The sequence below is a fragment of the Lissotriton helveticus genome, chromosome 2_1, assembly GCF_964261635.1.
Source record: "Lissotriton helveticus chromosome 2_1, aLisHel1.1, whole genome shotgun sequence".
Lineage (NCBI taxonomy): Eukaryota > Metazoa > Chordata > Amphibia > Caudata > Salamandridae > Lissotriton > Lissotriton helveticus.
In genome coordinates this window covers 1,111,212,291-1,111,228,017 of record NC_136059.1, presented here as the reverse complement: position 1 = coordinate 1,111,228,017, position 15,727 = coordinate 1,111,212,291, and the positions used below count along the sequence as shown (strand labels likewise).

Sequence of the window (15,727 nt, the reverse complement as noted above, 5' to 3'; positions counted from 1 at the left end):
AAAAGTGACGCTCCGGCGGTGCAAGGTGCCCTTGAATAAGCCCCCTAGTGCAAAGCAAAATAAAAGCACATTCTGGGATATTTTTGAATTTCCCTACAATGAGGTATGAAATTAAATTTGACTGATAAAATATGCATTGCTGCATAGATCACTTTTTAAATATTAGCATTTTTCCCCCCAAAAACATTTTTAAAACATACATATCTGATGATTCATCCAAACAATGAAAATGCATGGATGACACTCAATGCTGTTCAAAATCTCCAAATCTTTGTAAAGCATGCTAAAATCATTTAAAAATCGTGCAATTTAAATATATTTTACTGTTTTGTGCCTAAGGAGATGAGTCCACATGGACCTTACTGCGTGTGGTGAAAGATGCATTGCGGGGTGGGAATCAGCCGCCACTGAACAAATGTATCCCAGCTTCTTCTTCCTTCTACTTGGCTTCACAGACTCCTCGCTCTGTCTGCAGTGAGAGCTGCCTCCCAGGGTACCGCAAAGTTCCAATAAAAGAGAAGCCTGTCTGCTGCTTCGAATGTGTGGCTTGTGCAGAAGGAGAGTTTTCCAACATGACCGGTATGTGGGAGATTGATGCCCTAAAGACTCACATTAAATATATGATCAATACTGGGGAAAATAGTTATGTGTCAGAAGATGACTAGTGACTGCAACATAAAACTTCAAAAGAGAGGAAATATAACAGTTAGTACAGTATGCTAAATGTAACGCCTGCCACCACCATTTCTGTTTTGTAAACTCACTTAAGTAGAATCTTTTACAAATCATAGTCACATATATAAAACAGTACAACATTAAACTCCCACATACAACAACAGACGTCCTCATTTGTGATAATATGATGCAGAAAAAGAGAGGTGAAAAAGGGTTCCCTGTTGCTCACAATCAAAGTAAATATGATGTTCAAAAGGGAAGAATGTTCACCCAGCATTCACAAATTACAGCCCCACTCGAGGTTCTATGTAAACCTATATACGCCTATACGGCACACGCAAATGTGTATGTGACACAGTTTTTATTAATAATGTAGTCTACGATAGATGTTGTTCCTTCAATCTTGTTCTTTTCAAACACTTTATTGCAAATTCCAAATGGTTCTTCACAGTAGTCAACACATGTTTCATCCTAATCAATTTCATCAGGGCTACAAATGTCAAAAAAGATATCAGAAATTTTTTTCTAATCTCAAATAGTTTTTGCTAAGATAATCTTGAACCTCCACCAGCTTCTTCACGCGGTACACTCCTGGTGGAGTGAGTGTGATGTATAGTGTGGTAGATGTGATGTACTTTACTTGCAGGGTTGATGTTGCAATTGTCTGGAGTGTAGGACAATCCTTCAATCAGGGACCCACCATACATTACCCAGCTAAAAAAAAACTTATGCTATACTTGTCTCATCACTTTCAGTAGCCTAATTAAAATATGTCAATCAAAATGAAGGAGGAGCAGGATAATATAAAATGAGTTGTTATGATTCAAATAATACATTTGCATTTATACAATCAGTTCCAAAAACAATCTTCTACGGCCATACCACACTGAAAGCACCTGATCTCATCTGATCTCAGAAGCTAAGCAGGGTCGGCTGTTAACTTTGTATTTAAACAAATATAGAGCTGACTGACATCCCCATATGGTTTGAATAAAGAAAACGAATCATACAACATTCGCCTGGAAGATGGTTTTTGGAACTGATTGTATGAATGCAAATGTGATTTTTGAATCATAACAATTCATTTTGTATTATCACGCTCCTCCTTCATTTTGATTCATGTAGTAGAAATAGGGGTTATTGACGATGCCCCTCTAGGAAGTTGAGCGTGACCATTTAGCCTGAATTATTGAGTAGGAGATTTTGTGTGATCGCTCTCTAGTGCACACAGCAGTAGACCCTACATCGTCTAGTCTTAGAGTATTTGTAACTAAAGTATGTGTGAGATGTGTATTTCTCTTTATTCTGACACCCCTTCCTCAAGATTAAAACACACTGGACCTTGCTTATCAACTGATGTCAATGTGTTTCTGCTCTTTTCACAAGCCTTGTATGGGGTTAAACATATTCATATTTATATGGACACAAATAGCACAAAATATGTGCCTGTCATCTTCAACATGATTAGGGTAAAATTGGTAAACAATGGAAAAGATCAGTCTCTTTGGAGTGTGTAACTGGTAATATCTTCTAAAGGCACCTGGCAAGAAACAAGAAACCTGTTATGTGTCTGCACTCATAGGACCACACCAGAGCACAGAGTACAGTCTAGCTCAGTTAGCTGACTGCCATCAGTTAACCCAGATGCAACTCAGAACAGCCTCCTGATGGACTACCAAGTGAAAGCAGGGAAAATATGTATATGTTAATGCCTCTTCCACTGTTCAAACTACTTTTATAGAAGAGACCTTTTAGTAAGATGGGACTCAACAATAATAAACATGAAATATGTCCACCACACTGTTGTCCACCCACAGTGAGAGAAAGTGCTAAGAGCTATGTTGCATATTTCAGAAACCAACCAATCCTGGAGCTACACCGCAGTTCTAGGATTGGTTGAAGCAGGCTAACCCAGCACTCATTGTGAGGTTGGCGGCCTTTGGCTGCAATCCCTCTGCTGTTTCTCAGTCTTGACATTGCATGTTATGAAGTGCGGAAGTCAGATTGGTCAGCTGCATGTTTTCCGTAATGGAGCCAGCCAGTCAGGACTGACTAGTCCCCTCAAGTGATCAATCAGAGCACTTCTCCACACCAGCACTTCAGATATACCTAATGTTTTAATCTCTTCATACCCAACTGAATTCCCTTTTTTAATCACTAGTTTCTTGAAAAAGGCTTAAAGGCATTTACAACAAATTTTCTGAGTAAATTGCCACATTTCGTTTAACTCTATTAAGTCAATTTTTTCCGTATCGGAGAGATAGATTTCTTATACACATTAACATGGAAAATCACACTTTTTATCTCTGTTTTTCTTGACTGGATCAGCACAAACCTTTCGAGAAAGGAGCCAAGGTGGATACATTTCTATTTTGGTATGTTTTGTAGTTTCCCCTTCTGATCCTTGGCACTGCCTTTGTGACCTTTAGCCTCAAAGGTAGCAAAGGCAGAACAATGATTGGAAATTACACAGGAGTATCTGAGCTTTGTTTACTTTCTGTCACATGCAGGGAATGTAACAATGGAAAGCACATTCAGAAAAACAATGCTACCATATTAAACCTTTGTAACCTGGTGGCTCCTTTGTGAGGTGCCTAAAATATTGTACCTTTGGCACGCCAAATGGTAGGACATTTGTTCACTTATTCTTTTAGGTATCACAGTACCGGGAGGGAGCTGCCAGCCAGCTTTGTAACAGCTTTGTCTCCCCAAGTTCTGACCCGGGCAACCACCCATCTAGAACCTCGAAGGCTGCAGTGTCACACTAGACAATACAACACATCTCCCTCCTACAAACAATCCAAAGATTTCCTACAAAAAATGATATGCATCACAATGCTATGGAAAAAATACATATTATTACACACAGTACATGTAAATTGATAATAAACAATAGCCACTAATATCAACATCCCATATTTACAATAATTTTCTTGAATGGAATACAAATAATAAAAAAAGTTGTATTCTTATTCTCATGCATCACTAACGTTCCATTACAAAGACATCAAACAATCTAGGTGGGTGGGGCACTCATCCTTGACCAGCATCCACATGTTCAAACACACCATCGTCATGTGATTCCTTGTTACCTTTTTCACCTCTCAGCAAACATTCCGCCATCCTTACCACCTACTTGGTGTTCTACACATTATCATCACTCAACAACAATGTATAACAATTTACCTTCCTGATTTGGAAAAGTTTTTAAAACATGGATAACCCCTTACACACTCTCAATGCCTTCCTTACATGTACCTAATCCCCCACTGCCCATCTCTCAATGACACTCTCAGGGGGTCCACCAAGAAACTCACCATTCCTTTCCTTCTTTTCCACATCTTAATCCAAAAGTGTCTAGGCTTTGCTTCCCCTCATAACACCGAAAAGCACATTGCCAGTGACACTATTGGGTGCTGTGCAATATGCACACTCCAACTCCCTTACTGCATCCCTCCAATGACCACCCTGAAACAAAGCTAACTATATACCTTTTTTAACAGTCATATTCAACCTTTCGACAGGACCAATACTTTGGGGATAATAAACTGACAAGCTCATGTGCTCTACCCCACTCTTCCTCAAAAAACCCTTCATGTTTTAAGATATCAACTGCACCTCATTATCAGTCACTGCACACTCCCTTATACCTTCTTGTTCCCATAAAAGTTTAATCACATCCAGAGTTGTCACCTGATCAGTGAACTTTACCTCAGGCTAACTCGAATAATAATCAATAGTTACCATGGTTTATTTAGGGTGGGAACCTAAGACAGCGAATGGTCCTGAAACGTCCAATCCTATTTACTTCCATGGACAGGCAGGTACTTCACTGTTCGCAGAGACCTATCGATCCATGCACATGCAAACAATCCATTACAATTCTCTCCACATCCTTATCCAAACCGGCCACCTGTACTCTGTTCTTATTCTAAGCTTAGTTGAGCTCGTACCACAATGTCCATCATGAGGTAACAATAATATGCACTTTCTCAATACCACCTGTACTACACACAAAACACCCCTCATCAATATGTTACTCTCCATAGACAGTTTTGTGCATATATTTCTGAAAGATTCTACCTCATCCAATGACTTTCCTTTAGCCAGCAAACCCACAGTCATGCACTGTACTATCTCCTGTAACATCTCGTCCTCCAAAACATCTTGTACCCACTCCTTATGAGAAATGAGTCCATTGGAAATGATGCACACGCATGCAACCATTTTTTCACTCTCATTGACCTCGTCAAACTCCAAGTCTTTTACTGGCAACCTCGACAGAGAATCTGCAACCACATTCTTTTTACCAGGCACATACTCCATGGTGTATGAAAATGCCATCATCCTCAACCACCCAGCGCAAGCTTGTCAATGAAGCTTGTCAAGTCATTGTATTAGTGAAAAGTCCATCAAAGGATGGTGATCTGTACGCATCAAAAAATATGTTCACCACACAATTTTTTTATGTATCCCCCACCAACATGCCAAAGCGTCTCGTTCGATGGTGGAATACTTCTGGTCCGCATCTTTCAACTATCTTAAAGCATACGCTATGGCGACTTCTTTCCTTCATCTGAGCTGCACCAGCACTGCATTTAGACCCACTGCCCTAAAAAAATACATATAAAGCTTTTATCTGTGTGGCAAAAGGTTTAAGCACCTGAGCAGATGCAATCTCCATTTTGAGCTGTTTTAACTGTTGTTCGCACTCCATATCTCATTCAAATCTGTTATTCTGCAACATTAATTTCTACATATTTTTGGTTTTATCTTCATATACCTAAACCACTAAAGAGAGAGTCTGGGGAAGACAAGGCAAACCTAATGTTCCCTAGCACAATAAAACAAACACAAAAGAAGTAGGTTGCCTCCTCGACCTTCTTAAACTATTCATGCCTTACAGCATCTAGATTTTAAGATCCTACCACTGTTTCCTTGCTTTTTGCATTATTAATTCGGCAACCTACTTCTTTTGTGTTTGCTGTATCTGAAAACATACACATGAATTGCGAATAATATTCCACTAAAACCAAAAACGTAACTCATGTTTATCACTTGGTGACAGAGCATCTTCAATCGCTTTCACCAGCTTCAGCTTTGGTGACACTCCTGCTTCATCCAAGCAGTGTCCAACATATTCAACACCATTCGCACAAAAGGTACACTTTTCTAACCTAATGGTTAAACTTCCTTGTTGTAAAACAGTAAGCATACTAGACAATAATGCTTATCATAATTCCTCCCAAAAATCTAAATATTGTCTTAGGAATCGGTTACATTGCACAGCCCCTTGAACAGTTGACGCATTGCCCTCTGGAACACAGCTGACGCTAGACCAAAAGGCATGTGTTTAAATCTAAATGGCCCTTCTGGAGTGATGAACGATGTGAGGTGCCTTAAATCAATACACATCCTCAGTTCTCCATTAGGTTTTTTAGCCAAAACCACAAAAGTCAACTACTCACAAGCCTCAATTCTCTTGATGATATCTGCTTTACACAACGTTTCCAGCTCTTTTTTAAAGGCTCGTTCATAACCAATGGCACAATATGGGTTTTTTTGCAATTAGAATGACTTTCCTCTTTCAGTACTATCTTGTGGGCAAAACCCTTGAGCAACCCCAACCCGCTCTTGAATACCTCAGCAAACTTATTGTGCCATTCACCTTTGCATGTTACATTCACATCAGCCCCTGCCCCAATACCTGATAACGGTGATTTGGGTCAAAATGAATCAGCAAATCCTTCTGTTGTTGCTACCCTAGCACAAAAGAGCCATCCTTAGCTATGTAGAACACGCTTTCAAACCATGAAACTCCAGTGAACTTTTGAAGCATACTAATAATTCTATGGGCTCACATCCAAGCACAATTGACTAGTAATTGGCTTTGTTCAAGAAACACACTTGAATATACCAGTTCTGGCATTTCAACGTAAATGGCGAGGACAAATCTTTAGTACAAATTTGCATGGGGTGCCACTATCTGGGTTGGTGTGGGAACCCCTTTCCAATTAGAAGATACTCAGGTTGAGTAGATATGTACTGGTCTAAGGATGCTTGTATGGCATGCCTATGGTACTGGGAATGAGATACACTCCCAACACAGCCCAACCACAAAATCGAGCCTCCCTCTCCACTGATCTCACCCCATGACTGATCTTTAATAGATCCTAAGCGGTGACTTCAACACTGTTCTAGACATTACACTGGACCAATCATATCATCCCCTCCAGGGCAAACCTGCTGTATGCCTCTCGGTGGTTCAGGCTGATTGGCTTGACCAATGGGATCTTGTGGAAGTTGGGCAGACATGACACCCTCAGGCAAATACATTCTCCTTCTAGTCACCTTCCCATGCCTCCATGTTCATCTTGATCCTTTCCATCAACTGATTTGCAACACATCGCTCCAAATACAATCGGCCACGTGCATCAACGTCAATTGCATTCGCAAACGGTGCGAATCGCAATTTTCGGCCGTTTGCGAATGCAATTGACTAATTTGCAATGTTGCGATTTCTAAAATTGCGGTTGCATTTAAGAAATCGCAATTTCAGATTCCTTAAATGCAATGCATGATCATTTTTTATTTGCGAATTCGCAATTTGGAAGCAGGAAAATAGCATGAAGTTGACCTTCATGCTAATTTACCGAAAACGTACAACTATGTACAAATTGCATTTTTTTAAGTTTTAATTTACACACACACATGCCCTTGGGGCATGTGTGTGTGTAAATTGCATTTAAAGTCACATTTCAGGGGTGCAGGGAGGGGTTCTTTGGAACCCCCTGCACCCTTGAAATTGCATTTACATTTTGCCAATCGCAATTTCAAATTCGCAAAATGTGAATGCCTTCCCATTCATTCCTATGGGCCTTTTGGCCCATAGTAATCAATGGGAAGGGTTTTCCTTAATTGCGATTCGCAAAATGTGAATCGCAATTAACGAAAAATACCAAATCGCAAAAGAAGTTGAGATTTTTTCATGTATTGCCGTTTGCGATTTCTAAATTGCGATTCCTTAATTTTCGCAATTTAGGAATCGCAAACGGAACCGTTGATGCATGTGGCCATAAATCTTTATGCAGATTATCTCTCTAAAACCTTCTCTGGTTATAATCCATTAATTGTGCACCTTGCCTGGGGAAGAGTGCCTACCCTAGTACCTACCTGCACTACAGTGCAGTACATTGTGGACAGTAATAGCTCAGCCTCAATCAGAGCGATTAAATAGGAAGTGTGCAAAGTGGACATCGGTAGCACTACACCGCATACCACAATTGGAGCGTGTTCATCCTAGGAGACACATTTACAACAGACTGAGTCAGAGACACAAGAGCTCAAAAACAAACTAGCCACTGCCCAACTTATCTCATATGCTTGAACACAAAAGAGACAAACATGTTGATCTTATGGAATGGCTGCAATGCCTGGATACTACAGCTTATGTGGCTCAAAACCATGCTGGAGCCACTAGACCAGAGTTACTTTAGCACACTTATTTTAGCCCTTGACATTAATACTGTATGCACTTCATCAGAGAAATCTCAAGGTCATTAGTATTCACACAGCACAGCATTGACCTAACGTTTGTGCCTCCATACTACAGGGACTTATACACATTGGCGCATTCTCTGCAACCAGCTGCTTTAAATCAATTTCTAAAGGTCCTGATAACATTGAAATACTTACATTTCCTAACATTATGCAAGAAATATATAAGGCAATATTGGTCCTCTCAAATGGTATGGTCCTGGATTAGCCTATTGATGAAGTTATGGGCCAACCATTACAAATCTTAAAGTCAATTGACGGTTGTTGTAGCCGAGAATCCAATAGGTTATCAACAATGTCTAATTCTATAGACAGTGTGAACAATGTGACCACACATTAAGAGTCAGAGTCCGTATCTTGAAGTTGAAAAAGGATTCATCATAAGCTCAAAGTCAAAGTAATATAAATCAAATAGAAAAAAAACATCTAGGCTTATTATAGGGAGACCAAATCAACGTTCACTATTGATCCTTAGCAACAAAGAATAAATCAGAATGTCCATAATTGTAATGCAGAAAATTAGGAATAAATTCTGATGAGTGGACAAATGGGTTTTATCATTCTCCCCATACATAGGAAACAGTTCATAATGTATCTATCTATACACTAAGCTAAAAGTAAAGGAAGCTGTATTAATCCAAATGCAAAGAAAGGTGTACGCATCAGAACTTTTGTAGAAGTCCGGGAAACATATGATCATGTATAGCATAATGTCGCAGAAGTCAAAAGAGATATATACCTCTCAGATTCTAAATGCATCTAATCTGAGGCATGGTGAGCTATCGAGCAGCTTTGGAGAGCCTCGATTCCCCACTCTTTGTCCTCTTGGCAATATGATCTACAACACTTGGCTCAGGCAGAGGGTACCTCCTTATGTAGGGAGAAGAAATGGGAGCTCTGTCGTATTCCATTCGCCGATCGCCTTGCTACTTGAATACAAACGGATGATCTCTAATGACGATCTCCTGCCCTGAAGGAATAGACACCTAATAAGAGGTGCTGCCAGACACAGTAGCCCCCTTCATCTCCTTGTTGCACATTCTGCAGGTGGATCTGGTTTCTTACTTTCACTGCCCCGCAGCTAGACCACTATAACACCGTACAATATCATGCTACAGCCCCCTCCATCTGAGCTGTATCTAAAGTCATCTCCATCACACTCTTCTTCTCTTTATATATTGTTATTTTACACTAGTTGTGACTTCCCCCCATTTGCTGAGCTGTTACTAATTGTTGCTTTACTGTTGTTGTCAGAACTACATTGTCATAGCTCAGGCAATGACGATCTCCCCATACACACATACTCGATTGTTGAAGGTATCGCTGCCGTGCATTCCCAGTACTATGTAAATATCAATAAGCATGGTTTTGAAAAGAAAGGAGTAGATGTTCTGGAAGTTTGCTGATTGAGGTGAATGTTGTTCTAAATTGGGACCCAGATTTAAATCTGTCTTTAAGTAGTTCCTGAATGATTCTATTCAGTTCTTTCTCATGCAAATGTTGTCTGTCTGATGTCTCAGTGGGAATGCTATCTGGGCGTTCTGTGCAATTCTGGTCAGAGGATAAGTTTACAATGTCCATCTGAACATTCCAAAGATGAAAGTGTAAGATCAACGGTTACAGAGTTTAGAGAGTTCAGAAAATACTATAAATGACCTTGAACATTGAGCTCTGAGGCCTCATAATCCATGTGATAAGCATTGTTGTTGGGTCTAAGAGACCATCATTTATTTCCTATTTCTTGAGGAGTGAGCTATGGTCAAGAACTTCTATAGTTTGGGATGGGTGTCAACAGAGCAATCTGAAGAGATAGGTTCAGATGTAATTCCTTTAGCTGCTTGGATGACTGTTCTTATATCGATGCTGCAGTAGACAGTCAGTGATAGAATGTGGTCTGCTTGAGGCCTTTGAAGACCTCTGTTGGATCTAATGTGACCTCCTGAACTCCACTGGGATTTTGATTCATTTGTGTAGCACACAGGGGAAGAAATCTGTCAGGAAGTTGAAAATGTCATCTTTTTCTGTGGTTTCAGTCACACCACATGTCCTAATGTTATTGCAGCATGACCCGTCTTCCATGTCTATAATCATACATTTTATAAACTAGACATCATGCCCCCAGTCTAGCAAGTTAGGCATTTGATTTTTGACTGCCTTCATAAGTTTCTCATCCGAGTCAATCCTTGCACGGATGCGGCAATGGCTACTCCCATGGATTTGATCTCATTCACCATTTCTGTGACTTTGTGTTCTTAATTAGCAATTGCTGGGACAATGGTGACGTTTCTTTCATGATGAATTCTCATGTAAATTTAAGCATCTTTCATGATGTTTTTCTATTCACCTGCTTATTGCCTAGACAGCTGACGTGCTGTTCTTGCACATGCTGCAACTGGGAAAAGTTACAGGGTTGTGACAGGTAGTGAAGTAAGTTTGTATGTGTGGACATATGTTATTGCAAGCTTTTAACATTGGGCATTAAGCTCGTATTTGCATGGTAGTCAATCCCATTTAGACGTGTGGCACAGAATAGACAGTATGTTACAAACCAACCACCACCTTTTTACTATTCCACATAGCCCTCATCTCTACTACAGGATATCGGGTCCCAGTGGTACACAAGCCTCAATGCATCCATGCATCAATACACACAGAGGGGATGATATACTGTACTATTCAGAAGGTGTATGAGCAGATGAAAAGGTTTTGTTCTGATTCAAATTCAAGGTCTCAATCATGGCATTTAAGCACTGGCCTTGACAGTGGAGTATTCAAGCTAGGGCAGGGAGGCGGGGGGTTGGATCATTTCAGTTTCACTATATAATTTGTGCAGTAGTCTCTGTCATAGCCTTTGGTCAGTCTACGCTCAAGAAAAAAAGTCACAGTGATGTTCTCTCACTGGCCTGCTGCCGGGGCACATTTCAGGGCGCCTTAAGGCAGTTGCTGTAGGCTCTGTCTACTTCCGGAGTCAAAGTAATCTACATGAGTGCTCCCCTATCCCCAGCCAAAAAATCTTTTTCCTAGTGTATGTAAGCACTAACTCCAGCAGTTTAGGTACATGCCCTTTACATTATTTGTAATCAGGAGGATTGAAGTCCAGGTTCTGCTGGTGTGCAAACATTCTATTATGCATTATCCATAGAAATGAGTTGTTGACCTGGACGGTTTAATGTGCAAGCAGGCATGGAGATTCCTGCTGTGTTTGGTGTGTACATATTTAGCATCTGTAGTAACAATTCTCCACTGCTTTGTACTTCATATTGGCTAACTCTTACAGTGGGAGGAGCAGCAATGTCTTTCTCTTCACTGCTCCACTGTCGATCACTCCATAAGTGAATATGACAATTAGCACAAGCTTCACGCATACTGTGTCATCCCATCACCAGCTCTGGCCCTGGTGCGGCTCTACAGAACTGTGCAGAATGGTCTCTGGGGGGATGCATCACCCATTTCATTCATCTGACCACACTTCTCCATCATTGTACCCCCTCAGTGTGATGCAGTAGCAAAGGTGGGGGACATGCAGCATCCAGTGGACAGCTAGGATTCTGCAGGTGCTCAGAAGTGATGGTAGCCTATACCCTCACCTCCACTTAATGGTGTTGATTTTCTTAAGGATCTTGGTCTCCTGGGATGGTGCATTTAGGTAGTAGGATGTGTAATATCAGCATTATATACTGATGCAATAGAATAGATCCACATCCTCTTTTCTGGTCACAGTCTAGTTTTAAATTATCTAATGTCATAGAGAGGTGAAATGTGTAGCCATTAAGTGATTGCATTTGAGTAGCAAGAGTCTAACTCAAACCCTGCACCTTTACATTCTTTTTTTACATCTAAAATTGCCAAAAGCTCACTTTTGTACTAAAAGTAAAACAAATTCGAAATACGTTGGGAATAAATGCTGTATTGAACAATCAAATAAACATTTCGGAAAAGCTTGAACCAGTGGAAATGATTGATTGTGTTTGCATTTTATTGTAGACATGGAAAACTGCATGCAGTGCCCTAAGGACCAGTGGCCGGATGTCAAGAAGGCTGGATGCCTCCTAAAGGACGTTGTTTTCCTCTCATACAGTGATATCCTTGGTGTGATTTTGGCCACTGTGGCCATGATCTTCTCTGCTATCACTGCTGGAGTGCTGGGAATCTTTCTCAGACACCGAGACACACCCATAGTGAAGGCCAATAACCGGGATCTCAGCTACGTACTCCTCAGTGCCCTAATGTTGTCCTTTCTCTGTTCCCTCCTATTTATTGGACGCCCTGCAGCATGGACCTGTCTGATCCAACAAGCTGCATTTGGGACTATTTTTACTGTTGCTGTGTCTTGTGTTTTAGCAAAAACTGTCCTTGTTTTCATTGCCTTTAATGCCACCAGGCCCGGGAGCAAATTAAGCAGATGGCTGGGATCACGGGTGTCCGTCTCTATTGTCCTCTTCTCCACACTGGGAGAAGTGACAGTCTGTCTGTCTTGGCTGCTCACCTCTCCACCTCACCCTGGCACTGACACACAGTCTGAGACTGGGAAGATAATCCTGCAGTGTGACCAGGGCTCGGTGACTGCTTTCTACTGTGTGATTGGTTACATGGGACTCCTAGCCTTTGCCAGCTTCATAGTAGCATTCTTAGCCAGGAACCTCCCGGATAAGTTCAACGAGGCCAAGCTCATCACCTTCAGCATGCTGGTGTTCTGCAGTGTCTGGGTCTCTTTCTTCCCAGCCTACGTCAGCACTAAAGGCAGGTACACAGTGGCCGTGGAGATCTTCGCCATTTTAGCTTCCAGCGCTGGACTGCTGGGCTGTTTGTTCATTCCCAAATGTTACATCATTCTGTTCAGGCCGGATATCAACGCCAGAGGACATTTAACTTTACATAGTCATTATTAGTTTTATATAGGAGTTCACACTTGAATTTAATATTAAAATGTTGTATTTCTGGAGGGCTTTAAAGAAATGCATCATCCTTTTGTATAGCATTTGACTGCCTGCAGTAAAGCATTAATACCTCTAGTAATAAAGATAGTTATTAAGGATATCCACTGTGCATGATTCTGAGACCTTTCTGTACTTGCATAGTTCCAGTGGTTTTACTACCACTAGTGATCCTGCAGCACTGATTCTACCACCCAGAGAATCTGGTGTAACATCTAGAGCAGCCAACCTCGCAGCTGGGGAATTGGGGTTGAGTCTACGCTGGAGGCTCAACAACCTTTGATTCTGGGCAAATCACTTTAATACCCCATGCCTAAAAAGGAATGTGCCCATCTGTAATACAAATGGTGCTCATGATGAGTTCAAATTATATAGAATACAATCTTTTAAAAAGTAGCCCTTTAAACCTTTTTCAGGATTGTCACTGCAAAACCTGTGTGTGTAGTTTAGCTGTTACCTCGACTTAACATTTAAAACCCTAAGCCAGGCCTTAAACTCACTTTTTATTACATATAAGTCATTGCTAGTGTAGGCCGTTGGTAGCCAGTAGAGCTGGGGACTGTTTAATTAAAAGGATGAATATGAGCTTTTACATTTTACATGCCCTGGTAGTGAAAAAGCCCGAAACTCATTTTTCACTACTTGCAGGCCTTCCCTTCTCATAGGATAACATTGGAGATTTCTTACATTTAATATGCTGTAATTTCTCATTGGGAGCAGGAAGATCAATCATGTTTAGTAACTATGAAATTGCAATTATAAACTCTCATTAATGGTAAAGTAAGACTTTTCATTACAATTTTGAAAATGCCACTTTAAGAAAGTTTACATGACCAAGTTAACCAAGCTGAAATTATTAAGTCAATATTCTAGATTCAGGGTCAAGTGAATGAATTATGACGGTCTGTGTATTTATTCACAGCTGTTCTGTCCTCTGATGCAAATATTTCATGAGCACTTAAACATATCTTTCAGGCCACAATTCAAATTTCAGGCACATTATTACCTTGAACACACATAAGTAAACACATCATTACAAAACATATTATACAATAAATTAACCAATAACTACAAAACTCAAAAGTGTTCACAAAGTACTTTCCATTTGAAACCAACCTCATAATCAATGACATGCAGAGGTTATAATCATTATTAATGTTTGGGAAATGAACCTCTTGATTGAAACGTCTCTTGGGGGTTAAAAATTCACTCTATTAGAGTAGGCCTTCCAGTTTTATTGATTGCCTGCTAAAAGTTTTCTGGTCAAAATATAGCATTCCCAATTTGTGTACTTTTTTGCTTTGGGTTATCCTCAAGACCGTGACTGACAAAGTTTTGTGATACAATAAAAGGTAATACTTTTAGTACACTAGATGCTGTAAAATTCTATTCTCTATAGTGTCTCTTCAGCCACTCTGATTTTTTAATTACCTCAGTCTTCTTTGAGTTCAACATATGTCTTAGGCTCAATAGGTTTTTAACAACCGTGTGCATGACAAGATGCACAACTGCATGGGAGTAAATGAGTCAAATACATTAACAAATAGATATTTCTTACTGCATAATGCTATTGGATATCTATTCCCCAGCTCAGACTAATGAAAAAAGAAAAAAGTCCAAAATACTGGTCTGCAAGATTTGTGTATCCTGGAGGTACAGAAGAAAGCTGACCAACCCACACAGCCAATTCTAATGGCTGAAACATGTCGACCTAAGATATATAGGGTCACTATTCCTTCATGACTACCCACTGCTTTTAAACTTGCCAATGGACCAACCATTAAAAAAGTAGTAGGATCCAGCAGGGAATTTAAATTACTTCTCACAATTCCTAAAATCACATATCCGAGGTACTCCACTTATTAACGTGTTGAGCCAATCCCAACACTAGATGATTGGGGCGAAGGTCCGATGATGAAGCACGCCATAGGTGGTACCTGTGGGTGAGGACCCTAAAATATATCCCACAAGGGCACAGTAATTGTCACTGGTTTACCTGGGTGAACAATTCCACACCCGAGTGAGACAGTGGCACCGCAACATTCTGTCTTGTGGATAGTAATAGGATCCAACAAAATAAGGTAACCCTCCACAAGGAGCGTTGCATATGAACAGGGAAGCTGACGGTAAAACCTTACACATACTTCTCACGCCTCCCAATTGTTGTCCTTACTAGGGTGTCTTCAGATGCATTTGGAAGGATTAGCTTCTGTCTTCTAAAGTGTTTCTTCTTCTGTAAGAAGGAGTTTAATACTAATTAAATGTAATTAAGTCAACCCTGATGGGGCTTCCATTCCTAGTTATTAGCAGTCTGTGGAGTACATTTTGGGCTGTTGCTTGCAGAGGTAATGATAGATTCCAAAGCTTATTATTTTTTATTTTAAAAAAAGGTGCTTTTCTTTCTTTTCATTTTATAAAGTACTTTTGCTCTTTTCAAATTCATTTGACTTCCTCTTTGGGAGCTGGCTAGGTGTTTTTTGACCTTGTGTAGGGTACAGGTATCAGTAAAAGCCCACTGCATTTTAAAGGTACATGAGCGGATAGTGTTAAAAGACCTACAG

General features: G+C 40.3%; 1 protein-coding gene across 1 annotated transcript; it reads left to right on the top strand.

The window, feature by feature from the left end:
- The first annotated feature begins 470 nt into the window (after window positions 1–470).
- LOC144820206 (vomeronasal type-2 receptor 26-like) lies at window positions 471–13,121 on the top strand. Its single transcript, XM_078677814.1, has 2 exons — window positions 471–579; window positions 12,217–13,121. Exons 1-2 carry the CDS (start codon window positions 573–575, stop codon window positions 13,119–13,121), a joined length of 912 nt encoding a protein of 303 aa, XP_078533940.1. The 5' UTR covers window positions 471–572.
- The last annotated feature ends 2,606 nt before the right edge of the window (window positions 13,122–15,727 follow it).